The 27952-nt window shown below is 52.4% G+C and overlaps 1 protein-coding gene across 2 annotated transcripts in view; it reads left to right on the top strand.

Annotated features, from left to right (window-relative positions):
- PXDN (peroxidasin) overlaps nucleotides 1-27952 on the top strand; it is a 65696-nt gene that overhangs the window by 18548 nt on the left and 19196 nt on the right. Inside the window, exons 2-11 of one of the 2 annotated variants that reach the window (XM_032653389.1) lie at nucleotides 5032-5103; nucleotides 6290-6361; nucleotides 9974-10045; nucleotides 13302-13373; nucleotides 13722-13793; nucleotides 15811-15980; nucleotides 18278-18395; nucleotides 20289-20458; nucleotides 25818-26090; nucleotides 27193-27309. In XM_032653389.1, coding sequence (XP_032509280.1) covers nucleotides 5032-5103; nucleotides 6290-6361; nucleotides 9974-10045; nucleotides 13302-13373; nucleotides 13722-13793; nucleotides 15811-15980; nucleotides 18278-18395; nucleotides 20289-20458; nucleotides 25818-26090; nucleotides 27193-27309 — 1208 coding nt within the window. The remainder of the gene's footprint in view (nucleotides 1-5031; nucleotides 5104-6289; nucleotides 6362-9973; nucleotides 10046-13301; nucleotides 13374-13721; nucleotides 13794-15810; nucleotides 15981-18277; nucleotides 18396-20288; nucleotides 20459-25817; nucleotides 26091-27192; nucleotides 27310-27952) is intronic. The other variant, XM_032653390.1, reaches the window with a different exon arrangement.

Raw genomic sequence — 27952 nt, 5'->3', positions numbered from 1 at the left:
TTGTTTTGTTTTTTAATTAATTTTTTATATTTATTTGGCTGCATCGGTCTTAGTTGCGGCGTGTGGGCTTCTCTCTAGCTGTGGCACGCGGGCTCAGTAGTTGTGGCGCACGGGCTCAGTTGCCCTGCGGTACGTGGGATCTTAGTTCCCCGATCATGGATCGAACCCGCGTCCCCTGCGTTGGAAGGCGGATTCTTAACCGCTGGACCACCAGGGAAGCCCCTGTTTTGTTTTTTTTTTAAATTTCAGTAATTTGAGTGAAGAAGGAGAGTGTGTGCCTATGACACCTGTAGGTGACACACTCCTGGGAGGATTAGTGAGTCCTTGATACAAATCAGGGTCCGGGGAGGCCTCGGAGGCCGGAAGGATGCACTTGCATGGACAGGATGAAGTTCTGTAACTGCTCGCCCGAATCACACGCTGAAGTCCTGCCAGTGCGCACAGGGAGGGGGCGGCACACACGCAGAGCCAGTCACGAGGCCTGTGCTCGGGAGGTACACCTGCGTGCCCAGTGTTTGTGAGAAGCTTTGCCTGTGTCTTCGCATCGGTAAAGCTTCACTTCTCCCGGGCAGCGTGCCGAGGGCTCTTTGGAGCTCGTGATCGTGTACTTGATCAGGCTGTCTCTGCACTGGCGGCTGGGATACTCTGAGCCAGACCTGCATCCCACCACCAGCGTCTGCTTCTCCATCTGTCCTGTTTCCTTTCCCCCTAATTCCTTTAGTTATTTCTTCTATTGTTGTATGTGAAAGGAGGAAGAGATGAAAACCAATAAAAATACATGTATCATAGTGTCTCAACATTCTGTGATTTCTAGCCGTGACCCCTGTTTTTTCAAAGCTACTCAGTAAATACTGAATTGAGTTAAATTATATATATATACACACACACATATTTAAATTTATTTATTTACTTAGGCTGCGTTGGGTCTTCGTTGCTGCGTGCGGGCTTTCTCTAGTTGAGGCGAGCGGGGGCTACTCTTCGTTGCGGTGCGCGGGCTTCTCACTGCGGTGGCTTCTCTTGTGGCGGAGCACGGGCTTCACTAGTTGCGGCACGCAGGCTCAATAGTTGTGGCTCGCGGGCTCTAGAGCGCAGGCTCAGTAGTTGTGGCGCACAGACTTAGTTCCTCCGTGGCACGTGGGATCTTCCCGGACCGGGGCTCGAACCCGTGTCTCCTGCATTGGTAGGTGGATTCTTAACCACTGAGCCACCAGGGAAGCCCTGCGTTAAATTATATTTTAAAAATCAGCAGCATCAGTACTGGATTGGGGGGGGGACTAAAAGTGAGTCCTGTGGTTGAGTGTCGTGAACGTAGGTGAACCCAACTCTGCAGTGAAGCGGGTGATGCCAGAAAACACCTGACCCATCACTTTACCACCTAGAGACACAGCTCCCGTCGAGGGGGTGACGTTCAGGCTCTCTCTCCTTCCCGGGGCCTGGGGGTCAAAGACAAGGGCATTGGTTCCTGAGCCCTCACGTCCCTCGGAGGAGAGAAGCACTGACCTTGGGGAGGCCACCCTTTTAGGGGGAGCGGTGGGCAAGTATTAGGGTGACCGGAGGTGGCATTACCCATCCTTCTAGGCTGCTCCCTGCAGACACTGCTCTGGGGTCTGCCCGGAAAGAGGGGCGTCGGGCCTTGCCTTCCTAGCATAGCTGGCAGGCATAGGCGGGGTGAGGTCAGGTCCCACTGACATCCGCGCCGCTCAGACCTGGCCTGGGAGACCCCGTGCTTGGGCGCCGTGTTTCTGACGGACGCACCCCAGTCGGCCCTTAGGGATGTGGTTGGCGAGGGCTCCGAGTGCTTAGGCAGGTGGAGGTGAGCGCGGGAAGCGTGGTGCGTGTGCCTGCCGCTGGGCCCTCAGGCCTGTCACCGGACCGCCTACTGTCACTTTACTCCTCCAGGCCCCTCCCATCAGCGGTGGCCACGCCTCTCAGCCTGGGGCCTCCCCCGCCGACTGTGTCCCTCCCTCAGTGCACAGCCTGCCCTTAACCTTTGCCTGCTCGCCGGCTGCACCAGCCCCTGGCTCTGGGGGGCCTGGCCGCCTGGTCTGGACGTGCAGTCGCCCTTGGGCTGCTTTGTCTCCAGTCTCCAGCCTCCTGGAGCCCTCACTGCTCAGCCACATGCTGGGAGCAGAGGATGAAAGGCAGTGCCCGGGCCTGGTTCCCGCAGGTCACCCGCTCCCGCGCCACGCCGGGCTCCCACAGCGCATGGCGTGTGTGGACCCCGTGTGTTTATGGAGGTGATGGGCACTTAGCAAGCCCAGAGATGTCAGCTGTCATGACGCCTGTTTATCCTTCGGCCCAGCCACGCCTTTCTAGGAATCGATTCCGTGAATACCTCAGCGACAGTGTGAATTGATGGGTCCAGAGAGCCAGTCCCGGGTACTGCCCGTGACGGCCTGGAGCGGCCCTCCCAGGTGGCCCGAGCACAGGCCGCGGTCGCTGCCCGGAAGGAGGTGCGGGCGTGTCCACACACAGCTGCGGGAAGCTCCGCAGTTTATCCCGGGGGAAGAAGCGTGTTCACAGTGAGCTGCCTTTTGTGCAAGAAAGGGAGGGAAATAGACACACGTTCTATTTGCTTAGATTTTCCAAAGGAAACAGTGGAAGGGTGAGGTAGAGTAACCCTGAAGAGCGACCGGGGAGGAGGGCAAGCTGTGAGGGGCAGGGATGTGGCCTCCAGACGCGCCTCGATGAACAGTTAATTACTTACTAGTGATAACGCTTTGGAACCGTTTATGTGTTGCAGGAAATGGAAACGAAAGTTCTGTCTGGCTGTGATGCACCGTGTGGGCCACGTGGAGGCGCACGTGGCAGCCCTGAAAGGCCCCTCACCCAGCGCTGGCAGTGGGTTGGGCACACGGTCCACTTAGAGGTCTGCAGGCTGCATGCCTGGTCGGGGGACCTGGGTCCTCCATGCAGGCTGCCCATGGGCCTGAAGCATTAGGAGGGGTGGACGGGGTCCACCGGAAAGTCCGCCGCAGTCCCGGTCAGGAGCTTTGTTACGGTGACGGGAGCAGTGGGCTGGCCAGTCATGGACGGCGTCCAGTCCAAGAGTAAGGTCGGGTTTGCAGGCGTGGCCGGGCCTGGCCAAGCATTGGTGGTAGAGGAGAGAAGGAGGTGGGCTTGATGTTGCACCTTGTCCGGGGAAAGTGGACGGACCTGGCGGTGCGCTAGGATCAGGGCATGAGCGGGGCTTGAAGGACCAGTGTTAAGCTCTTGGGGGACAGAACCAGACGCTGACAGGGCCACCTTAGCCCTCTGAAGTCGAGAAGAAAGCAGGAAGTGCGGGGAGCGTTAGGATCCGCAGGGGCGCTGGCCCCATCTGCCCTCCCCTTCCCAGCTCCCCCCCAAGGGGGCCGCGCGCTCTGTTCTGAACATGAACGTAAATTACTCTTTATTAGAAAGCAAGCCTGTCTGTGCAGGGGAGGAGGGGTCCTGGGGGAGCATGCTGGTGGGCAACAGGGTCTCCAAAGAGAGTGAACCCGGGTGAGGGTCAGGCGCTGACCGTTTGCCTGGGTCCCGAGGACTTGACCTAGAGCGAGGTAGCGAATGCCCGAAGGCCGTGCGTTGCACTCGCTGCCCGACGCCGACACGGTGGTTTCAGCCACTCAAACAAGCGCTTTCCGAGAAGCCTCCACCGCAAACTCAAACCAGTTCTGTCATCAGTCAGAGCTGTTGAATCGGGTCAACATACTCCGATTCCTGAAAAGATGATGAACACTGAAAGGGCTCAGTAAATATCGTAGGAGAGATGTCCACTCGTGACCTGGACCAGGATACCCATGGGAGTTTCCTGTGGCCGCCCTATCGAAGCACCACCCACAGGACAGGAGTCTGTTCTCCCAGAGTCCCAGAGGCTGGGCATCCACGGTCAACTGGCAGGGCGGGTTCCTTCTGTGGCCGCGAGGGGGATTCTGAGCCAGGCCGTGCCTCCACGCCCCCCGCCGCCCGGCTCTGGAGGTTTGCCGCGGTCCTTGGCCTTCCCCCGTGTGCCCGTCTCCAAATCTCCCCTTTTTACAAGGACACCGGCTGTCTTGGACCAGGGCCACCCCTGTGACCTCACTGGAGCTTGGTCACCTCGGGAAGGACTCTATCCCCAAATAAGATCACGTTCTGAGATCCTGGGAGTCCGGCTTCAACTTGTGAATTGGTGGGGACACAGTTCAGCCCGTCATGATCGCTGTTGGGCTGTGATGGAAGGGGTTCAGCCTGTGAGGAAGGAATTTTAATTTTTCTAAGACTCTTTGGTCAAGAAAGGGGTCTTTGTGTTTAGTTGTCAGTGACTTTCATACTTGGTCAACTGATAGCTTTTAAGTCAAGCTGGGGGAGGGTGGGAGCGGGCATCTCAGCAGACCTTCTGTCCCGGCACTCCTGGCCCCGGCCTGAGCCCCGCAGGCCTGCCCCGTGTCCGTGCGTCTCCTGCGGCTGGGCCGGCTTCTGCCTCAGGCTCTGGTCTCTCCTGGGCTGCTCAGGCCCTCCCTCCATCCACTCTTCTACTTGTGCATTTAATTTTATCTACCGTGTTAAGATTCACACATGAAAGAGCCTTGTTTTTCCAGCTCACACGCTGAATGAGCTTTGTGGCTCTGAGCGTTCGGGCTAAATGTCCTTACTGGGGGAGTGAGTTCCAGCTCAGAGGTTACCGGAGGGAACCCCAGTGTTTCCATGCCTGCTCCAGGGGTGACTCCCTTCGTGAGGCCCTGCAAATCCGTCCTGTGTGTTGTCTTAACACTGAGCCCTGAGCGTTCCCGTGGGCTGGCGGAGATGGATGGATGGGTGACCAAGGAACCTGTTATCTCCCCATAATTATTGTTTAAACAAACTCTGTGAGGTGAGAGCGTCCACCTGTCATTCAGACAAATATTCATGTCTTTGTTAGCCTTGGCCCAGGGTTGATGCATCCAAGGAATGAACAGGGAGGTTTAATTTCTTAAATGCCTTATTGCTGCTTGGAAACTGAATATTTAAAGATGACACACAACTAGTGACAATCGCAGATTTCTCTCCGTAAATGCGTTTCTTGTCTCTTTACAGGGATCTTCGCTTTAACAGAATCAGAGAGATCCAGCCGGGGGCCTTCAGGGGGCTGAGAAACTTGAACACATTGTAAGTCCAAACATTGTACTAGGAGCCGGTAGAAAAGAGATATCAAAATTATCACACCAGGGGCTCCCCTGGTGGCACAGTGGTTGAGAGTCCACCTGCCGATGCAGGGGACGCGGGCTCGTGCCCCGGTCCGGGAAGATCCCACGTGCCGTGGAGTGGCTGGGCCCATGAGCCATGGCCGCTGAGCCTGCGCGTCCGGAGCCTGTGCTCCGCAACGGGAGAGGCCACAGCAGTGAGAGGCCCGCGTACCGCAAAAAAAAAAAAAAAAAAAAAATTATCACACCTTTCCCTGTGGGTACATCCCGAGGCTGGGGTCTCAGAAATCATCACACCTTTCCCCTGGGGGTAGATCCCGAAGGCTGAGGGACGTCGACCCTATTGGCCCCTATGGGTGGGCATGGCTGAGAGGTTTTGCCGTGGAGCCTGACAGAGGGATTTGCTCGTTAAGATGCCAGGACTGGGTCCCAGGCTTGGCGGCCGTCATGACCTTTGCCCCCGTGTGTCTCATCTGACCTCTGTGAACCTGTCCATCGTCTGGGTGTGATCCAGGCCTGTGCTGGTCACGTCTCCCACTGCAGGGTCGAGGGGACGGCCCTCCTCTGAGCTAGTACGGGCCCTGGTGGGGTTGGGGTGCTGTCCAGCTGTGTCCCAGGGTTTAGACCCCAACTCCAGGCTGCCATGGGCTGTGCTGAATGCTGTGGGCGGAGACGGGTTCTGGCCCTTCTGCCCCAGGAGGTGACTGTTCTGTGCAGGCCCTGGGGGTCAGGAACGTTCACCACTGCCGTGTAAGCCTTGTCGGGGGGACACAGGTGGCTTCGGCCCCTAGCTCCCTCCCTGTGAAAAGGAAAGCTCCATGGTGAGACACCCACCTCCGGGACACCCTGCACCTCCGCGAGGGCCTCCCAGCTGGCTGGCGGGGAAATGGAAGAGACGGCAGGATAAAGAGAGACGTCTTTGTGCAGGAGAGAGGGGATTGCTTCTCCGCTGTATGCAGAGCTGCAGCAGTGTGCGCTGATATGGACCAGCTCCCTGAGGAAACCAGCAGCTGGGAGCATCCAGCACCAGCGGTGTTCTTGCTTGTGTTAATTTCCATTTGGCGAACGTCGGTATTAGGGCTGTGGCTTAATCGTAACACAATTCAGAAGCGTGTTGTTTTTTAAATTCTTACTGAGACTTTCTTTCACAGGCTTCTCAACAATAATCAGATCAAGAGTATACCTGGTGGGTCATTTGAAGACTTGGAGAATCTAAAATACCTGTAAGTCATGACCAGTTCTTTACACCGGAGTCTGTTACCTGTATTTGGACTGTTTACTCACTGAGCTAAATATTGTACTGTTCATGAATTATTGTAAATACATTCATGCGAAAAAGAGGCTTTATTTTCGAAAGGTGAGTGAAATTTGGTTGGGACTTTTAAAATGAGCTGTTATCAGTATAAAGTGCTACCTTACGTGATTTCTAATGTTTATCTACTAAGCCTTAAGTAAAATTGGTTGAATAAAATTAAAAACTATAGCCTCTGAAAATCATTCTCGGGTAAATATGACGCTTCTTGAGATGGAAGGTGATAAGTTATGTTCAGCCGCCAGTGTGAACAGCTGACATATTTTGTGGGATCTGAGCTTTCAGGGATGGGCGAGATGTGAGATGGGAATGACAGATCCCTCTGGAATGTCACTAATTCCTGCTAATTTTCCCTATCTTCCGCCAAGTGATTTCACCTCTTATTTTTATGTAGTTAAATTTTATTCTACCTTTAGAAATTGATTTGAATTAATGAGTTTATTAGCATTGAAAACATCTGCTTGTTGAAGTCACTTTTGCAGTTAGGAAGTGACCTCGCCTGGTCCAGTACCTTCGCAGGCACTTATTTTGAAGTTGGAAACTTTAACAAAACGCTGAATACATTGCTGGTTTGAACAGATTAGAAGTAAGTGTCATGTGCTTTGAGGAAATTACTCTTAATTTTAGGACTGTTCGGCTAGACCCATTTTACTGAGGGATTGGTATCAGTGATCTGGGGGGAAACGTGTGGCTTAAGTGAGCCTGGATGTCTCCAAGTCCTGCTGAGTTTAGGTGAGACAGTGGTTATGAGCAAGAGATAACATTAACTCTTTATTAAATACATCTTCGTCCACAAAGAATCTGAAAGTGTTGTGTCTACACACTTTCCTCCATCACTTTTGATGCAGTGTATTGATTTTTCATTACCAGTGTTCACACTGAGCTTTGTTGCTCATTTTTAAAATGAGGGAAAGGTCTTTTCATTTATTTACTTACGTTTTGTTTTGGTTTTTGATTTTAAGTGCTGTGTAAGCTCCAGAAGAAAGCCTGGATTTCTTAGAAGCAAGTCCGTTAACTGAGAGCCAGTATTTGCAGCGTGTGTGTGCATGTTTAGTCTGTTTCTAAGAAAAGAAATTTTTAACTTTTTTTTTTATTTTTTTGGTTTGAATTACTTAAGAGCAACTTATCATTTACCCTAGTAGCTAGGGATACTTCATTTTTCACTTAAGACAGTTTTTTAAAATAATACTTTTAAACCTCGTCTGTTGACGGGCTTCCTGTCAAGGCATCCACGTGCCAACCCTTCCCCCTCCCACCTGAACTCATCCGAGACACCCACGCGGTAGGTTCCAGGGTCACCGGGATGGACTGAGCAGTGGTCGGGGGTGGGGCGGGGGGGGGGGTGGAGATGGACCGCTGTGAGAACAGACACCAGGACAGGGATGCAGCTGTGGCAGGAAGGTGTCCCGTGACCCAGGCTTCTCCTCCGACTTCCCAGACCACATCGGGAGGGTCCATCCTGACAGGCACTGACTTAGGAGACCGTGCGGTATGCATCTTAAATGTTTAAGAAGGCTTCCACAGTTTATTGATTACTGCAGCCTTGGTATTTATCTAATCAGTGCCAAAGTGTATTTTTGGAGGTTGAGTGTTCCTTACGTGTTGGAGCTCCAGTGACTTCTGGTAAGGAATACACCTTTGCCTTCATTAAGCTTTCCGGATGATGAAAATTAACCCTTGAGGTAGTTAGAACTCATATTCAAAGGGTCAACTCTCTGATGAAGTAGAAAATTATGTATGATTTACTGTTAGATCATGATCAATACCGAGTTATTCTTAGGAAAACAGAGTACGCTCCAGTGTCCTTACCAGCATGCATTCATACGTCCTAGCTTGGTTCAACTGCATGTACCCTTTGACAGGATCCTTTACGCTCATCTTCTTGAAGTGCACGCAAGGTGACGTCCGTGTTGATACTTTGTTTTGCTTGTGTGTGTTTCAGAGACAGGCACAGAAACCTTTTCCAGACTCACCTCCTACAGGGTTAGCAGTAGCAGAAACAACTCACACCTGGACAGGAGTTGCACGTGTGAGGCCCTATTCCAAAGCTCTCTATGTATTTGTTGAATTTCAGTGATCCTGTGAGGTACTGCTATTCACTCCATCTTACATACGGAGGAACTGAGGCAGAGGACGTTAATTCTTATTCAAGACACACAGCCAGTAGGTGGCAGTTCAAGGGTTCAGACCCGGCAGCCTGGAGGCGTAATGTCTGTGCCAGGCCTCTTTCGGGCACTGGGCCTCGGTCTCAGGGGGAATTCTGGCTGGTTTGTGTTAAGGCCTGTAGTTCTTGCTGAAGTGGCCTCAGCAGATTTGCACAGGGAGAGAAGGGAAAACGCTTGGAAGGATTGCAGCGATTAAAGGCAGCACATCAGGTCCTGTTAGACTGGGCCGTGCACCAAATATTATTAAGTAAAACGCATGTCCTGGAAATGAAGTAGGCGACGTTACAAGCATTGAGACAAAGCGGTATCGTTTATTAAGTGGGTAGGTAGGTGAGAGCCCAGCCACCGAGCATCCAGTGTGCAGAGAAGGATCTGCCTGAGTTACACTATAGGAAAGGTGTGGATTTTGATCCGTCCCTCTGCCCACATCAGCGATGGAGAAATGCCCGGGGCAGGTGTCTCCACGTCTGATACAGACGGCCGCGGTAGACATGTGTTCTGAAGTCCAGGACGGATGGGTGGACCCCACACACATGGTTTTGTGTTTCTGGTGGAATTGGATACTTCGGTGTGAAAGTCTTCACCCTTGATGGGTTCCTTCGGGAGCTGGCCAGCTTCTTCTGGAAAGGACGGGGCAGTACACGCTTGAGGCTTTGAGGACCATACGTCTGTGTTTCCATGGGGCACAAAGTCAGCCGTAGACCACAGTAAATGAGTCGGCATGGCCGTGTGCCAACAGAACTGTATTTTCGGACACTGAAATGTGAATGTCACATGATTTGCATGTGTTTCAAAATATTTAACCATTTAGAAACATAAGCACCATTCTTAGCGTGCAGGCCATAAGAAACAGGCAGTGGGCCCATCGGGTGCCCCTTCTGATCAGCCTTGGTTGCTTCTGTTGTAGGAGAACGGGATTCTGAGTGGAAAACAGAATATGTAGTCTTCGTAATTTAGTCTGTAATTTCTATTCCCCAGATTATCTCTGGGCATTTTGAAACCGTATCAGTTACAGGAGCCTATATTCAATGCATTTGACCTGTTTTTCGGGAAATGATTTTATTTTCTTCAGGCTTCCAAGCAAATGCTTTGTCAGCTGCTCATAAGCTGTCCTCCAAGAATCTGTGAGTTTCCTGAAGATGTGGCGGTGGTCTGATCATCTCCGGTTGGAGGTTTTCCTTAGAAAGGGGAAGGGGAGCCTCCTTGGAGGAACTGTACCTACTGTGTAAACGTTCTGTTTGTATCCTAATACGATCATGAATTTGAAAACTGTCTCCACGTGCCAACTGAATTCTTCCTTCCACCCTGAGTTACGGCCTGGCGTGCGTGTGCTAATCCTCCCGTGTTTCTTGTTTCAGCTATCTGTACAAGAATGAGATCCAGTCAGTTGGCAGGCAAGCGTTTAAGGGACTTGCCTCTCTAGAGCAACTGTAAGTGCCTCTCCTCTGCTCTGCGGTGTCTCAGATTTCACCTGCCCTTTGCCTCTTGCAGGGAAAACTAGGCCAAGTCTGCTGTTTGCACGATGCATGTCTGTGCTCCGGGGGCGTAGGGCTGTGTGCATGCAGATGACAAAGCCGTGGTCCCTCCCTCCTTCTGACCCCGCCCATCTGGGCAGCCACCCCACACCCTGTGCCCTGCATTCCTGGGGCAAGGACCAGTAACACCGGTTGACCCCTGTCCCCATGGTGCTTCCAGTTTAACAAGCTAGACTTGTAAACAGATCTGCGCAAGTAGAGGTCTTTCGGGGACCAGGAGGTTGTTTTCCTCGTACGGTATTTCCTGTCTGTGAATCTGCACGTCCGGTTTCCTTGCGTCATTCACGATGTCATTATTTTGGAGAAAATAAACTTTTCCATGTGTTTCCAGTTAGGGTACGCTGGATGTTGTTTCTTGGGCTGCGTATGAAGGAAGGCCTACTTAACTTTGCTGTGAAGTCAGCATGCCCATTTTAAGTAGAGTTCCTGGTCAGAGGCATTTTCTGACTTGTTTGCTTGGCCGGTCGCCTGTCCATCAATGGGCTGGAGTCATCACGTGTCAGGCAGTTTGATTCACGTGGATGCTGCGGCTGAGGACGTGGTTCGTGTTTTGTCAGTTGGCCGGACATGGAAACATCTCCAGAGGCCTTGAGGCAGAGCTGGGGAGGCCTCACCTGAACCAGGAGCTTCCGAAGCACGCGCAGGGCTCTTGTTTTTAGATACCCATTTGTTTATCCAGCTGAGAGCCACTTTCCCGAGCCTGCTGTGCTCGCCGTGGACTGGATTTAGAAAGAAGCTGTATATGAGGGGCTGTGCACCCTCGGCTTCAGGGAGAATGACACAGGGATCAGATCATCACAGAAACACGTGGGAGTATCTGGAGAACCCCCAGGTGGAGGGAGGGTCCCCGGAACACGTTCCTGCATCTGACTCAGTTTTAACGGATCTGGGGCTGGGATTTACACGTGCTGTCAGGTGTGGAACTAAGTGAGGCCCGTCGAGCCTTGGGAGGGGGTGAGCGGGGTTATTTTTGAGGAAAACAGAGGCAAAGTCTGGGAGAAGTGAGGAGGGAAGGGGAATGGCATCCACGGAGCGCCAAGTGGGAGTTGGTGACCAAGGTCCTAGGGGTTCGGGACAGCATCTGAGACAGGCTGCCTCCAAACCCAGGATCGGGTGCTGGGAGGGAGGGGTCTCTGCTGCTGAGACTTCGGGATGAAGGGAGATTGGGACCCGTCCCCGCCCCTCAGGGAGGCACTGTGAGGGGGAGGGGAGCGTTCCCCTAGGAGCGCGCTCAGATCTGCCCCCGCCGCGTGCAGAGCGCTTCGGGTCCCCATCCTTGCGGGGCCCCCCATGCCCAGAGCTGGCACACGTGCTCCAGCAGAGGGGAGGCTGGTCCCGAGCCCCGTGTCTGCCCAGCATGTCGGCTCTCGCAGGCCTTAAAAGATAAGCGGAGGCTTATACAAATGTTTAGAGTTTATTTGAGAGAAATCGATTGGGACAGAGCCTCAGCAACCGGCCGTGCGTGGACACCCCCTGCCCCAGGGCTGGGGGAAGACTCCTGGAACAGGCCCAGATGCAGAGCAGGGCACTTGGTGACGGGCTGCAGCCTTGGGCCGGCTGGCTGCCCAAAGTGTGTCCTTAGCTCTGGTCTCTAACCCGGAGGCGCTGACAGGCTCCTTAGGCCGCGCGTTAGACCTGCCCCATCCAGCAGGCTCACCTGGGCTCCCTGAGAGGCTGGCCGCGGGCAGGGGCGGGGACCGTGGACGGCGCTGGGGGCTCCCTTCCTGCCTTTGGCCCGTTTTCCTCCACCATCGGTAGAGGTGGCCACAGCCCAGGGAGCCTCTGAACCCTGAGCCCCTCAAGGCAGCACCCGCATCCGGTCAGCCTCCCCCTGGCTGTCGGCATGTGGATTTTTAAGCAGCGTCAGGTTGGGACCGGCGTGCCTTCCCTTCTCTCCCTCCCTTGGCTTCGCCCCGGACCCGGCCGGCCGGCCCGCGGTCTCTGGAGCAGCGCGGCTGAGCGCGTCTGCTCCCCGTGTCTGTGCTTGATGGCGCGGCCCCAGGCTGCTCCACGGTGGCCACTGGAAGTGCACGTCCTGCATAGTCAGGACGGGGCGTTTCCTGCCCCCGCCATCCTGCCCTCAGGCCCCCACGCTCTCAGGGAGGGCGGTGGGCACAGACCCAGCCCCCACCAGGCTGCCTGCCCGCGGAGGAGGGTGGGCAGCTCTGAGGCTGCGTGGTCACCACGGTGGTTCTCCCGGCGAGCTGGCCCAGGGCAGGCCGGACACCGACAGGACAGGGCGAGGGACCCTGAGATTCCGTCATTTCAGAAAGTCAGTGAAAGGCTGTACCTGGTGGAGGGAGTGTGGAGAGAGCTCTCCTTTGCGTGGGTTTGTGCTGTGACCCTGCTGGTCCCAGCGTCTCGTGAAGACACAGCCTGGCGTGTCGGGCCAGGTCCCTGTGTGACAGGAGGGGCTCCTGCACGAGCACCGATTAGAGGGGGCTTCCGTGTATTTCTAAGGCAAAAGCCCACCAATTTTCAAAGTGAGAAAGGCGGTATGCAAGACAATGAGAAGAAATTAGTTTTACGAAAAAATGTGTAACTTATGGCAAGAAAGAAGTATAAGCGGAAAGAAACGGAAGTATAAGCTCTGGATGGTCGATGTAATTAAAGGACATTTGAGGAAATACGTTATTTCGCTTAACTCAGGGCCAGGTTTCTTCTGTTATTTCTGTAGTTGCTGTTTCTGTAGCTGAAAAACAATATACCCAATGTCACCTTGAAGCGTAAGTCTCCTAAATCCGTTTGTAAATTAAAAGATTGGAACGAAGGCATTCACGTACCTGCGTGTGTGGTGTAATGAAGATCTTGTTGATTTTTTTCTAGAAAGGTCCATGTATTTGGAGAGCTGAGTGTCCCTGGCTTTCCCCGCTGGGTGGGGAGGAAGCCCTGTCGGTGTGCTTGACTCTTAGTCGTATTGTCCAGTCAATCATTTAAAGTCTGCACCCAGTTTTCCGTTGTCTTTAATCTTCCTATTTGATGACTGCGTTTGTTTTCCATACAATGTAGGAGATCTAGAGAGTTATCTATTGACGTGTGTATTTGAAATGACTTAGAGAACAGATGTTTTCAGCAAAACCCTATAGATCTATAAAAAGTATAAAATTGTTTAAAATTTGTTTCTTTTTCCCATTTTAAAAAACTTCTCTAGATATCTGCACTTTAATCAGATAGAAACTTTGGACCCAGAGTCGTTCCAGCATTTGCCGAAGCTGGAGAGGCTGTAAGTAGTGTGGGTTGCCCCTCTTTACCTGCGGGTCCTGGAGCCCGTGGCTCTGTCCATTTCCTGTAACAGAAAGAACATCTATGTCTGTGCAAACAACCGGGAAACGTCTCAGTAGGAAATCTGTGCTCTCCTCTAACAGTTCAGAAGTGGGAATAGTGATAAAATAGAAAACAATGTAGTTATTTTCTGTACTAAATAACATTGTTCTCAAATTCATGTATATGAAACAAAGGCAGTCACTGGGATGTTCTTTGAAAGCTGATTTATTTAACTGCTTGTACACTTTTCTACATGTCTAGGAAAGTATTTTAAAGCATTGCTGTGGTTTATCACCTCTTTCAACAGGTTTTTACATAACAACCGAATTACACATTTGGTTCCGGGAACATTTAATCACTTGGAATCTATGAAAAGATTGTAAGTATAATAACCCTTTATGCTGTCTTTTCAGCAAAGACTAATAATTTCTCCATGTCATATGCATTCACCCGACCCCTTTTACTGGGTCTTTCAAAGAAGAGTTCATCACAGTCTGGATATGAATTAGGAAGGGAGGGTGGATTAAGCCATCAGAACGCAGAACCAAGACCTAGCTGGCTTGGAGGAATGTGGTAACAGGAAGACGTTTTTAAAAATCAATTTTAAATTCCTCAAATTAATCTTTAATTCCATGTTACATATTGTACTGGTGGAAATAAAATTGGCCTAGAATTAATCCCAACTGTGCTGCATTTCTTCTATTTAGGCATGCACGTAACTGAATTCTGTCCATTCTTAGGTCTCTAAAAGTAATTTATCTTTACACTGACTAATTTCTTATAATAGCTGATGGAGAAAGCTATCTGACATCTTCTGTGTGTTTTTCTCCGAGGTCTTGAAGGCCATTGTTTTTCAGTTAGGTATTACTGAGAGTGTACAATGAACTGGACTTAAGAAAGAGATAGAAAAGTCAAATTACCAGGCCTGGGCCCAGAGTGGCCTTTGTTTCTCTCTTGAGTTAAGTAAGACACAGAGTTTCCTCACTATTTACGGTTTTTTTCTTTATAGGATAAAGAAATCCCCAGCCAAACTAAAAACTGCGTTCTAGGGTGGCAGATGAGAGAAACACTGCCCGCTTGGCAGATAAGAGGGTAGGAAAGAAATTGCCAGGAGTTGCCAAGACGAGCTCAGGGCACGTGGGGGTTACCTGAGTCTACAGAAGGCTGGAAAGGTTCTTCTCCGTCTCTGCCTCCTCTTTGGCCTTTTGATGGTCTAGCACTGCCCTCTGAGAAACCCTAGGTTTCTCTGCCCCCGTGAACCTCCCCCTCCCCGCCAGACGGCAGAGGGGAGCATGCAGTCGGGGACCTCCTGCTCTGGCCGCTCGGCCCAGGGGCCACTGGCCGGGGTCACACACCTGCTCATCCACTGTCCCTGGGGGGTCCTCCTGAGCACAGAGGTCCTGCCGTTTATTCAGAGGGGCTGTGGGGTCAGCGGGCGCCGGGAAGATTCTGGGTCCCCCACGGCCTGCTGACCTGAGGAATCGGTGGGGGCGGGGGGCGGGGGGGGAGGTTCTGTCGTGTCTGCGTTGAGCCCTATGGATTCCACGGCATGTGCTCATCAGAGCTGGCCGTCCAGACAGAGGGCCAGTTCTGCCTGCTGTCTCCTCCGAGCCAGCGTCCTGGAGAAATGCAAGTGGGAGGTGTGCCATCACGGGCCCGCCTCCCTGGGGAGCTCTGGCCGACAGGCGTGAGCTCAGTGGACGCCCGAGGGCAGCCCCTCGGCTCTGATCCCGGGGAGCTCCCTCTGAACGGGGCCAGCCCTGCTGCCACCTCCTCGCTCTTGGTTCACGTCCCCCCGTTACACTCCTTACCTCGTGCTTTGCTGCATAAATGGTCATCGTTTCCGAGGGAGGAGATGACACCCTGCCTGTTCCGCTTGTTGGGACGGATGTGTCCAGCCCCATGGGGCACTTTCTCCCGGAACTTAATTCAGCAGCTGAGATCTGTGCCCTGCGGGCTGACTGTCCTTTAGGGCGTATTTAAGGGTTAAGTGGGGTAGTACATGATGACGCGGTGCCAGTGGTGGTGAGAGTTCGGGAATAGTTCCGGGTGGTGGGGATTTCTGCATTACTGATTTTACGAAGGCTCCTGCCTTGTGCTTTTCATGAAACTTCCCGGACTCGTCCAGCACGTATCTGTCCCTCGGTCTTGAACCTAAAATATACAGTATTTGGTTGCTCCTTTCACCGCCCTTTATTTGCGTTTTTCGGGTTCCCCCCGCTCTCGGGCTCTTCTTTCTGCCGAGTGTGGATCTCTGCTGGGTCCCCTGGTCGGGCAGGACCGGGTCAGATTCTGTTGTCTGCGGGCCCCATCACTGCTTGCCAGTTCGGGTCTGCCTGGCCCGGGTCAGCCCTTGCCCATCCCACGTCTCACCGGCTGCGGCTTCCTTCTCGTAGGCGTCTGGACTCCAATGCGCTTCACTGCGACTGTGAGATCCTGTGGCTGGCGGACTTGCTGAAGAGCTACGCCCGGTCGGGGAATGCGCAGGCAGCGGCCACCTGTGAATATCCCAGGCGCATCCAGGGGCGGTCGGTGGCCGCCATCACTCCGGAGGAGCTGGACTGTGGTGAGTGAGTCCTGGGGCCCAAGCCCGCATCGCTGTCCAGAGGGCATGGCGTGTGCAGCCCTGTCTCCAGCTGTCACTGGCTGATCCCACAGATCAAGTCTGGGTGGGGCCTGACCGGACCCTGCTTTACAAAGCCCGTCTCTGTAGTACCTGTAAGAAACTAACTATCTGGTAATAAACTTGGGTTTAATTTTCAGGTTTCCCTGCCAAAAAAAAAGGAACCTGAAATGCACCACTACCTCTTGCTCCTTCCAGGCCTCTGCCTTTAGAGGCTGCAGCTGCCTGGCCGGCAGGACCCAACGGTGGGCTGGGGGGCGGGGGCGGGGGCGGGGGCGGTTTCTGGGGGACGGCGCAGGGCTGCAGGCTGGGAGCCGGCAGCCTCCTGGGTCTGGACCTGGGTGGTGGCCACGCGGAGTGGCCGTAGGCCGTTTGTCCGGCTTGTTGCACCTGTGCACCGCTCGCGCGTCCGCAGTGCCTCACGAAGAAAGACGTGAAAAGGAGCGAAAGCACATCTCGCCGGACAAATCTTCCTGATAACTGCCCGAGGAATCCAGCTTTTCTCTTGTTTAGCACTTCTGCGGGGGGGTGGGGGGTGCCAAAATTAGGTTCTCCAGAGCATCATTATTATTTTCAAATATTGAAAACAAAATTAATTACTTGGAAGGTCACTCCATTTCACAGTAACCCCCCCCCCCCCCCCCCCCGCGCAGTTCTGTAACTTCGCTCGTCGCCGTTGGTGACGCTTTACGAGCCATCCCTGTACAGTCAGAGGCTCCTTCGCCTCTAGTGTGCACAGGTGACTGACTTCAGTCCCAGGGCCACCCTGTGGCCTCCGCGCGTCCTGCCCTCGTCTCTGTAAGCGCTGCTCTGCTGGCAGGGGTCCCTCAGGATGGGCAGCAGTGCTGTGCTGTGTGCACCCCGCTCTCAAGACTGTCTCCTTAGGATCGGCTTCCTGGGCAAAGGACGGGGGGACGGGGGGAGGTTGCTCCCTCTGACCTCTGCCCTCTGGACCCGCTCGGGGGTCACTTCCCTGTGCCCACCTTGGGGCTGCCCTCCTGCGTCGGCCTGGGTTCTGCCCGCCTCTCTTCCGGGGGAGGAGCGGACCCTCCTCCCTCAACCCCACCCCAGCCCAGCTCCGACCTTGTCAACAGGGACCAGGCTGGGGTGACCGAGGCGGTGGTGCCTTGAACTTTCTGAACTCCCGGGGCCTCGCGGGATGCCTGGGGACGATGCCTCTGCCCTTAGTGTCCTGGCAGGTCCTCAGTTGCTGCCGGTCACTCGGGGTCCCTGGGGGGCGCTCAGGAGGGTGGTCGTTCCTCCGGCTCCTTCAGCACCATTGCCTCTTCCTGGAGACAGAATGGAGAAGCAGAGCTTTCTCCAAGTCCCCGAACTCAGCACGTCAGAGGATGGCGAGTGGGCGAGTGTGGCGCCAGGGATGAGCGGTGGGGCTGGGGGTCCTCCGGCTACAGCAGAGGGAGCCGCAGTGCCCAGACTGGCGTGGGGAGCAGGGCGCCTGGGAGTGGAAACGGGAGCAGCGCGGCCTCGGGGGGTTCACGTGGACGGCGGTGAGCCCGAGGGGTTTCCTGTTGACGCTGTGCGGTAAACAGACACGCAGACGGCCTTCTGTGGCCGGTTAAGATGCCAGGTGTCGTGGAGGCACTGTGCACACCTGCACGCACGTACACACACAGGAGCACACGCATTTGCACGTGGCAGATCAGTGAATACATCTGGGCTGAGAGGGGTCAGCTCTCCCAGTTTCCTGGTTAGTAGGTGACCAGTCCAGCCTGCTGTGAGGACACAGAGAGGACAGTCACCCAGCAGCTGGAGTGCAGGAGGGATGCCTCTCTGTGCTCAGTGACTGGGTGGCCGCGGGGGACTGCAGAGGGAACCCCACACTGAGATAGATGGTCCTGCGGTTGGGAGCCCCTGGCCGCACCTGCACAGCCTCTGCCTTCGTGGCGGCTTCAGCCGAAAAGTGCCGCTGTCTGTCCTTTCGTTCCCTAAAACTGTTGACTCACGAGTGTCCGGCTCTCTCGGGGGGAGCGCCCACTGAGGTCGTCGCCCGGTGCTCTGTCTGTCAGAGGCTCAGCGCCACCGGTTGCCAGGGTTCTCAGCGGGTGGACCTCAGATGCTGGCAATGCTGTGTAATTCGGCTCTAACACCGTCTTCTCTGTGGAGATGCCCCCCTGCCGTTCTCGTGGGAGTGATTTTGTCTCGAACAGAAGGGATTTGCTCTGTGTTCTTGTCACGTGACGGTTTAAGACCGGGAAGGCCTGCTTTCCTTTTTGGTGCAGAAAGGCCGCGGATCACGTCGGAGCCGCAGGACGCAGACGTCACCCTGGGCAACACCGTCTTCTTCACCTGCAGGGCTGAGGGCAACCCCAAGCCCGAGATCATCTGGCTCCGAAACAAGTAAGTGGCTCCGGACGGGCCGCCGGGGGCGCTGGGTCCCGTTCCATCCAGATGCCCCGTGAGCCGCGGCCGATCCGCCCGCCCTGACCCTTCCTCCTCCCTGGAAGGAGAGCAAGGAGGAGGGAGGGCTTTCCGGGCAACCTTCCTGCTTTGAAGTCGCCGCCGGGCACGTCCCGGCCTCTGCGAGGCGCACGGCCCGCGTCACCCTCTGCTGGGCTTGGTCCGGGTCAGCGAGGCCGGTCATCACGGAAGGGGCAGTTACCCCCGCTCGGGGAGAGGAACGGGACGGAACCGGGGCTGAGGTCCCTGCGTCCCGGGGGAGTGAGGGAGGGTCCTCCCTGCGGGTGACATCTTCAGGGAGACCCTGTGAGGTGAACGCATGCACTTCGCCCCTGTGCATCTGATTTGTCTCCGGAAGCCTCGGCCTCGCCTTCTGTCCACAGGCATCTGGGTATGGGAGGGGGGGATGTAGTCATATCCCTGCGGGGCCCGAGGGTCAGACCCCCGAGGGTCGTCTGGGTTGAAGGGCGGCACCTGCACGCATCCGCTTTGAACCGAGTCCTGGGAAGGAAACCTCCGCGGGAGACCACGTTGTCGTCGTTGCCCCCATGCTTACTGTAAACGCGAGCACCCCGGCCCGCGCTCACTCACCAACAGAGCCCTCCTGTGGGTTCAGTGTGGCCCGTAGAGCCCCTGGCTGGGTTTAGTCGCGATAGTGAGAGGAGATGGACCCCCGACACCAGCTCTCGAGTCCAGCGGTGTTTGCACAGGAGAACAGGGCAGCGAGCCTGGGGGGTCACCTGAGATGCACCTGCCATGGAGGCGTGGAGTGGTTCTAGGCCTGACTTTGTTGTCGACCTAGCACAGCTGACGCCGGGCTCGGGGCCAGAGCTGTGTGGGGAACGTGAGATGCTGGCCTGTCCCCAGTGCCTTGGGATCTGGGACAGCTCTGAGGGTGGCAAGAGGTAAATTCCGGAGCGAACACGGGAGAGCTTCCTTTGGGGAGTGTGCGTTCAAAAGGCAGAGAAGCACAGATTCGCTCAAGGCCAGCACACCTGCATTCGTGAGTGGTCACACCCACGTTTGTAAGTCAACACTTTGATACTGGCAGAGCCAGTCACAGCAGAGGGAGACCCAAGGCCCCAGGCCTGCATCTGGTGCATGGCTGCACCCCGGGGCCCATCTCTGCAGCAGCCCAGCCTCCCCCGGGGCTCACGGTGTCTGTGGGAGAAAGCTGGGCCACATCAGGAAGAGCCTCACTTATAGGGCCTGAGAGGTCTATTGCCTCCATCCGGAAGTGCTCGTGAAGGACGGAGATGCCAGTTTTGGTGGCTCGGTTGGTGCAGGTGGAGCACAGCATGAGGGAGGTGGGCGAGGCACCGGACAGCGCCTCCCGCGGCCGGGTCTGTAGCCTGTGGGCACCTGGATTCTGAGAGGGGTCCTGGGAAATCCCTCGAACAGTGGCGGTGTTGTTCTGGGGACGTTTGTAATCTTCCGCTTTTAATAACTTAAATGTTTCTACCCCTTTGTCTCAAATGGATTTGCCAGAAACGAAGGGAAAGTTTTCCTGTGAATTTTTTCCACTCTGTTCATTTTTTCCCTTTGGAACGAGGACCACTTTGAAACGTTTGTTGGTTGAACATGTAAATGATAAAAGTGAATATGTGGGTTAATTACAGATGCAAATAAACACAGTGCATAAACACTTTTCCCAGAAATGCCGGTAAGTCAGACTGCTGGGAAGGAAAGTTTCCAGGAAGGCGGGTTAAGGCCCCGCATCTCCAGGTGCTTCATGCCTCCAGGCTGGGGTCCCCGCGCCAGGACAGAAGCCCCCGCGGGGGACCAGGTGTTTCCTTGTTTCAGAGCCTGAGCCTGCCAGGTCTGTCTTTCCAGTAACGAGCTGAGCATGAAGACGGACTCCCGCTTGAACCTGTTGGACGATGGGACCCTGATGATCCAGAACACGCGGGAGACAGACCAGGGTATCTACCAGTGCATGGCGAAAAACGTGGCCGGAGAGGTAAAGACGCAGGAGGTGACCCTCAGGTACTTCGGGTCTCCAGGTACGTTGCGTGCTCGCTCAGACACTTAGAGCCCACCTTCCTCCCGGTCCACTCCCTTCTTTGTTTGCACCTGGTGGAAAAAGACAAAACACCAAGGTCTCCCGTTTAAGCTGCTGCAGCAGGGTTGGCTCAGGGTCATAGGTGACCCCCGGCCATTGCCCTGGTCCACCATCAACCCCTAATCCAGGATGGTCACTCAGAGTGGACAGTAGAGACAGGTGCTGCTGGGAGCACAGTGCAGAGGGGCCGTGGACACCTGGGCAGACACGTGCCCCGTCCCCCGACACCTCCCATTCACGCTGGTCCCGGGGGCTCCTCTCACTTGTTGCCATTTGGCAGTGGGCTTTCTCTTGCGCTAAGGGCTTTGGTTATTTTAAAAGAAGCCAGAAATCTGAATTTGTATGCAGAATTCCCAGGTCTAAAACATTGGCACCTGAACCGAAAAGATTGTTTGAGCCAAAGGCAGCATGGCTGTGGCCTTGATTGGCCTGGGTCCCACCGGGTTACAGACCCCGCCCTTGTCGAAGTGTTGACTTTTGGAGCCTTGGTCAGAAGAGGAGCTGTGGCTCTTGGAGCAGAGCCCAGGGTGGGCCTGGTCCCCCGTGGCTGCTGGAAGAGCACAGGTGGCCAGGCCGCCTCCATGGGCCTGTGTCGCTGTCGTGTAGGTGGGCCAGGGTCTGTGTTTCCCTCATGCTTTATCGTTCAGGGCATTGCAGTACCCTCAATCCCAAGGTAAGTGGTTTGTGTGTTTCTTTGATTAGATTCCTGGTACAAGACCTTCGTATCATTGGGTTCATCCCAGCGCAGGCACAGTCAACATTTACTGACGAATGAGAGTTCCCAGCTGTCGGATTTCCCTTCAAGGGAAAGTGCGGTGCAGTGCTATACTGCAGCCACATCAGAGCCCTTTAATCCCATGTTCCCCGAGTGGAGCAAGGCGTCCAGCATCTTTGCAAAGTCACATGGCTGTGAACCTACCACAGATAAGTTAGAGCGCCCGGTCACAGAAGGGGCTTGTGCTTAATTTGTAAGGCACAAGGAGACCCACAAAATACCGAACAGAGTGGCGCAGTTCTGTAGGTGTATGTCGGAGGACAAAAGGGAGTAATAGAACATAAACAGTGCATCTCCTTAGCAAAGTTGCTGTGTTAGCGGGATAATTGATTCCTAGCTGGGAATATTAAAATCTCTCTGTGGCCTGAGAGTTCCAAATCTAACCCCTTTTGGTCTGAATTTTTGTTTCTCTCTCGGGAACGAGAGCCTTCTTTAGTGCACTAGTCTGTGTGTGTTGGCACTGCTCCCTTAAATGCACATGGAGGGTCTCCTACAATCCGTGACTGGAATGTCACTGCCGAGTGAGTGGGTCAGCCAGTGGCAGCCTGCCAGCCTAGACTGGGGCTGCCAAACCTGGACCACTGCCTGTTTTTCCAAGATCTTTGAAGTAAAAATGTGTCTTGGGCTTCCCTGGTGGCGCAGTGGTTGAGAGTCCGCCTGCCGATGCAGGGGACCACGGGTTCGTGCCCCGGTCCGGGAAGATCCCACATGCCGCGGAGCGACTGGGCCCGTGAGTCATGGCTGCTGAGCCTGCACGTCTGGAGCCTGTGCTCCACAACGGGAGGGGCCACGACAGTGAGAGGCCCGCGTACAGCAAAAAAAAAAAAAAAGTGTCTTACATTTTTATGTGATTGAGCAACTTAAGAGTAATATTTTAGAATACATGATAATTATATGAAGTTCAAATTTATACATGATAATTATATGAAGTTCAAATTTCAATGTCTGTTAATTAAGTTTTATTGGAACATAATCACATGCAAAGATTTATAGCCTGAAGAGCCCAAAAAATATGATTTGTGGCCCTTTACAGAAGTTTGCCAACACCGTGATGTAGGTAATGATAATGGACCCATTTGTAAGTCTCCGTGAGTCACAAAGGGTTAAATGTACTTTATCTGTTTGAAGCTCTGTTATTAGGGGCATATAAGTTTTCAGTTTTTAATCTTCCTCATGAATTAAACTTTTGATTATTAATGCTTTTTGCTTTAAAGTTAGTTTGATTTTATATGGATGCAACCCACTTTCTTTTGATTAGTGTCTGTCAACTATACTTTTCCCTTCGTTTTGCTCTGAACCTTTCTTTTTTACGTTTTTAAAAAATTTTTACTGGAGTATAGTCGATTTACAATGTATTGGTTTCAGGTGTACAGCAAAGTGAATCAGTTATACCTATACATATATCCACTCTTTTTTAGATTTTTTTTTCCCATATAGCTCATTACAGAGTATTGAAAAGAGTTCCCTGTGCTGTACAGCAGGTTCTCATTAGTTATCTGTTTTATATATAGTAGTGTGTATATGTCAGTCCCAATGTCCTAATTTATCCCACCCCCTCCCTTCCCCCTTGGTAACCACAAGTTTGTTTTTTATATCTGTGACTCTATTTCTTTTTTCTTTTTTTATAACCTACAGGTTTTTTCTTTTTTTTAATTTTATGTATTTATTTATTTTTGGCTGTGTTGGGTCTTTGTTTCTGTGCGAGGGCTTTCTCCAGTTGTGGCGAGTGGGGGCCCCTCCTCATCGCGGTACGCGGGCCTCTCACCATCGCGGCTCTCTTGTTGCAGAGCACAGGCTCCAGACGTGCAGGCTCAGTAATTGTGGCTCACGGGGCCCAGTTGCTCCGCGGCATGTGGGATCTTCCCAGACCAGGGCTTGAACCCGTGTCCCCTGCGTTGGCAGATTCTCAACCACTGCACCACCAGGGAAGCCCTGTGACTCTATTTCTGAACCTTTTTCTATATTAATATATTTTGGGTGTTTGTTGTAAACAGCATAGAGCTAGATTTTTCTTTAAAAAACTCACACTGACTTTAAAAATGAGTCCATATACATTTATTATGGTTAGCAATTTAGATTTATAAATTCTACCTCTTATTTTGGACAATTCATCCAGCCTTTTCTATGTTTCTTGCCTCGTTTTGAAATATTTTTTCATCTTCTATTTCCTACTTCTAGTTTGGAAGTTATATACCTTATTTCTTTTCTGTAAGTGGTTGTTCTAGAGAAATTTCAAATGCATTCTTAAATTATCAACGTTTACAGTTACTGTCTTTACGTTTGTCTCAAGTATAACTACCCACCTTAGTTTCTAGGCTGAGTTCTGTTTTTTAATGTATAAAAGGTTGTTACGTTGTACCGTTGATGTTTGTCTAGCTGTACCATGTAATTATCACTTCCAGTTCCTTTTATTTCTTCCTGCATCTCAGCTCTTCCACGGAGGTCACTTTCCTTCTGCCTAACGTAGTGTGAATTAGACAGCAGGCCTATGTGACGGCCCACTTTGGGTTGATAAAGGCTGACATGAGGGTTATTTCTCCCTTCTACTCAGCAGAGGTCCCTGCGGGGGGCTGGGGGGTAGGAGCTGACTTTCTCGTACTGATGGTGGAGCATTTTGGGGACCCGTCCTAGAGTTTTCTGTCTGACTCTCATCCTGGGGTGTCCTCATCTTTCTATCTCCTAAGGGTCCTACAAGCCACATATACAATTGCAGGGCTATGCCAATGCCTCAAGATGGGCTTCGCTTTTGGTTCTTGTCCCTGTACGTGGCTCCACATCTCCAGTTTGCCGTCCTCTGGAAATGCTAACATTAAATGTCACTTCTGTGTTTTCTATGATCCACTGTTACTTAGATGTGTGATAAGTGGGGTTTAAAAATAAAAGTATCCAACGAGCTCTCGTCACAAGGAAGAAATATTTTTCCTTCTTCTTTCATTTTGTATCTGTATGATGATGGATATTCACTAAACTTATTTTGGTAATTTCTGTAATTCAAATCACTGACGTAAGTCAAATCACTGTGCTGTACACCTTAAACTTATACAGTGCTCTTTGTCAATTATATCTTAATAAAACTGGAAGAAAAAAATAAAGCAGTTAAAAATTTTTTTTAAATAAAAAAATGAAAAGGAACAAACGAGAAAAGATGTAGAGAAGTCTCTTTCCTGTCTCCTTCCCTGGTCCACGTAATTCCCACCTCCATCCAACCTCCTTCTAGAAAATACTGCCAGTGCCTGCAAGGCCAGAGCTGCTTCTTACTTACTGGTTGTTAGAGACCTTTCATTTCAACATATGAGGGACTTCCTTACTCTTGCCCTTTTTATGGCTGGTGGCATGGAATCCCATTATCCAGATGAAACATCTGTTTAACCCGTTCCCTTTGGGGTACATGAAGTCTATTCCAAAGCTTTTGCTGTCACGGGTCTCCATCTCTTTATCCAAAACCCTTTGGGCCAGAGGTGGTTTGAAAAGTGGAACTTCGGGGATTTTTTTTCAGAAGGGCCACATGGTACATAATCCATTTACTGACTTGAACTGTCACGGAATCTTGGATAATGCCCCACCCAATCAACATGTAAAATCCTATAGCAAACTGGATGGATGTTCACAGTAATGGAATAAATGAAGATTACGAGTAGCCTCGTGCTAGAGAGACCAAGGAAAGAAGTTATGAAAAAATATTTTATTTTTGGATTGGAAACTTGTGGGTCAGGATGTCAGCCTGAAGAAACAACACAGTGATAAAAACCCCTTTTTGTATATACATTGTTTTACAAGCCAGTAAAAAATATTGGGTTGGCCAAAAATTTTGTTTGGGTTTTTCTGTAACATGGAAAGGCCCGAACGAACTTTTTGGCCGACCAGGTATGTGTGGGGTACATTCCTAGCAGAGTAATTTCTGGGTAAAAGGGTGAAGGAGTTTTTAGCTTTGATGTATGTGGCCCTGTTTCTGTCCAGATGGACCGTGGCAACTTGTGCTACCCCCGTGTGGAGTTGTTTCTTCACGTGCTTGACACACAAGCTCAATAATAAGTGTGTGGGTTTTTTTCCTGGATTTAGAGTTGAAAAATCATCTCATTGTAATCATAATTATAACCATCTCTTTAGAGTATTAATTTGTATTTTTCTTTCTGTGAGGGAAATTTGTTATTTCCATATGTTCTAAATACCCTTTAAAAACAATGTTCTATAACCAGTAAGAACTAGCAAGGTTTACTGAAAAGACTGACATATACATTTAGAATTTTTAAAAAGTAAGACTTATGCAGAGTTTGGTCCATGTTTGAAGAAGGAATCAGGTCAGTCAGGGCTGCTGATGGTGGTTTGACCTGAGGCCACGGACCCTCTTGGCGGTCTGCACATTTCTTGAAAAAAGAAAGTAGACAAAGCGTGCAATTGTATTGTTTCTGTTTTACTTATTTTAGACTTTAATAGCCAGAATGAATACCATGAAAATAGAAACGCCAAGCGAAGACATTCGCTAAACTGGAGGATTTTAATTCTGAATCTGTGTTTCCTGTGACAGCTCGTCCCGCTTTTGTAATCCAACCCCAGAACACGGAGGTGCTGGTGGGGGAAAGTGTGACCCTGGAGTGCAGCGCCACGGGCCATCCCCCGCCAAGGATCACCTGGACCAGAGGCGACCGGACCCCCGTGCCCGCTGACCCGCGGGTGAGCATCACGCCGTCCGGCGGCCTCTACATCCAGAACGTGGAACGGGAGGATAGTGGCGAGTACACCTGCTTCGCCTCCAACACCGTGGACAGCATCCACGCCACGGCTTTCATCATCGTCCAAGGTGAGAGCGTCCACGCAGAGGCCCCGGCTCCCCACAGCCTCCCTGGCTTGCCCTCAAGCCAGCCCCTCCGCGGGCTCCGCCTGGTCTTCCAGTCCCGGGGCCTGCTTCATCCTCTCCCATCACACCTGACCTTCGGTGGGACTTGGTGATACATTTATTTTCCAAGTGCAGGCTTTAGGTGGTCAGAGCTTTAGCTTTCTGCTGTGTTCCCCACACGAACGTGGGTACACATGCCAATTCACCAAGGCCTGCGTGTACGGAATCAGTATGTCTTACACACGTCTTGGAATTTCCTTAGGGTCAATTTTTGGACATAGGGTCTGAGAATATGTATAGTTTTAAGACTTAATGCTGTGTGTTTCCAAATTCCTTAATTGACTCTGTAATGAGTTTATTAGTTTTCAAATAAATTGCCAAGCGGGACTTTGGTTAAGAAGCGCTGGGACAACACAGAAGTGTGAAGTGCAGAGAATGAGTTCTTTCCTTCTCCTCTGTCCCCACCGGCTTCCTTTGTCTCCCACCCTGCTTCCTCTGTCCCCAGTGGAAGCCACCTCACTAAAAGTTGGTCCATAATCCGTCCTCTGGCCCTTTCTTTGCACGTGTGACCAAGCAGTCATGTCACTGGTTTTTACCTTTTTTGATTGTGGTTGTTGCTTTTGGAATGGAATTATATTGCATATATTATTCTGTAATTTTTTTTCACCCGGTAATAATAAAATAACTCCTGTCACTATGCACAGTTGCGCTAGGTGACATTTTATACCATTTGCAAATATTAGTTTAGGTTGAGAAGTGAGATGAATCTCTTCAAGTCAGGCCCCTTCCAGGAGCTGAAGTAGGTCGTTACCTGTGTTCTGTGTTGTAGCCTCAGTGCTGTTAAATTAAGAGTCTTCTGCACACTTGTCAGTGTGATGCTGAGAAGCACCCAGCGTTTGGTATTCTTCCTTTTCACTTTCCGGCATCTTCCTCTCCCCGGGATGCTGCACCCACAGTCGGGGTCCTGGTAGGACTCTTTGAGGGTGGGCGGTGTGCCTTGAGAACGGCGTTTTCACCCAAAGCTGTCTCCTAAATGTTGCGTTTCCAACGTCTTTCCCACCGGAAGCGCTTCCTCAGTTCACCGTGACGCCCCAGGACAGAGCTGTCCTCGAGGGTCAGACGGTTGAGTTCCACTGCGAGGCGAAGGGCTACCCACAGCCGGTCATCGCCTGGACGAAAGGAGGTGAGGTGTCGGGCAGGGCGGTGACCCACTTCCTCCTTCCTTCCCTTCCTGGGACTCGGACCCCCCGGGCAGGCCGGCGCTGGCTGAACCCGACGTGACCCAGAGCTGCGGGCACGTCGGGTCACGGGCCACCCCCTCACACACAGGACAGGAGACCTGTCCGCACCGAGGACCTGGATGTCAGGCCCATCTCCTCCCGAGTAGTCTGGGTCCCGCCTTCAGTGTGCACTGAATTAGCCTCTGGAGCAGATTTACTAATGTGCAGATAGAACCTTCTAGAAACTGGTGGTAGAATACATGTACCGTATATATGACTTTCTCACTTGAATTCCCAGAGTTCTCTTGCTGCTCCCGAAGAGGTGTTGTGACTTGACCCTGTTAATTCCTTGGGTGGGACCCCAGCCGATTTCTCTAGCTGGGAAGCTGCTGGGCACACAATGTGGGGAAGGCCCAGCCCGTCACCCCAGGGGGTGACAGCAGCCTGGCCGGGAAGGCTGCAGAGAGGCAGGTGCCAACGTTGGTGGACCATCAGGGTCTGCTCTGGAATCGAGGGGGTGACTAGCGCTGGACCAAAGGGCACCACCATCCCTTCCGCCCCTGAGGGGCCATTTCCAGGGATCCTGGGAGCAACCTGGACGAGAGG

Source organism: Phocoena sinus, chromosome 13 (assembly GCF_008692025.1).
Source record: "Phocoena sinus isolate mPhoSin1 chromosome 13, mPhoSin1.pri, whole genome shotgun sequence".
In the NCBI taxonomy this organism is placed as follows: Eukaryota; Metazoa; Chordata; class Mammalia; order Artiodactyla; family Phocoenidae; genus Phocoena; species Phocoena sinus.
Note: the sequence above shows the minus strand (reverse complement) of the source record. Positions and strands in the feature narration are given on the sequence as shown.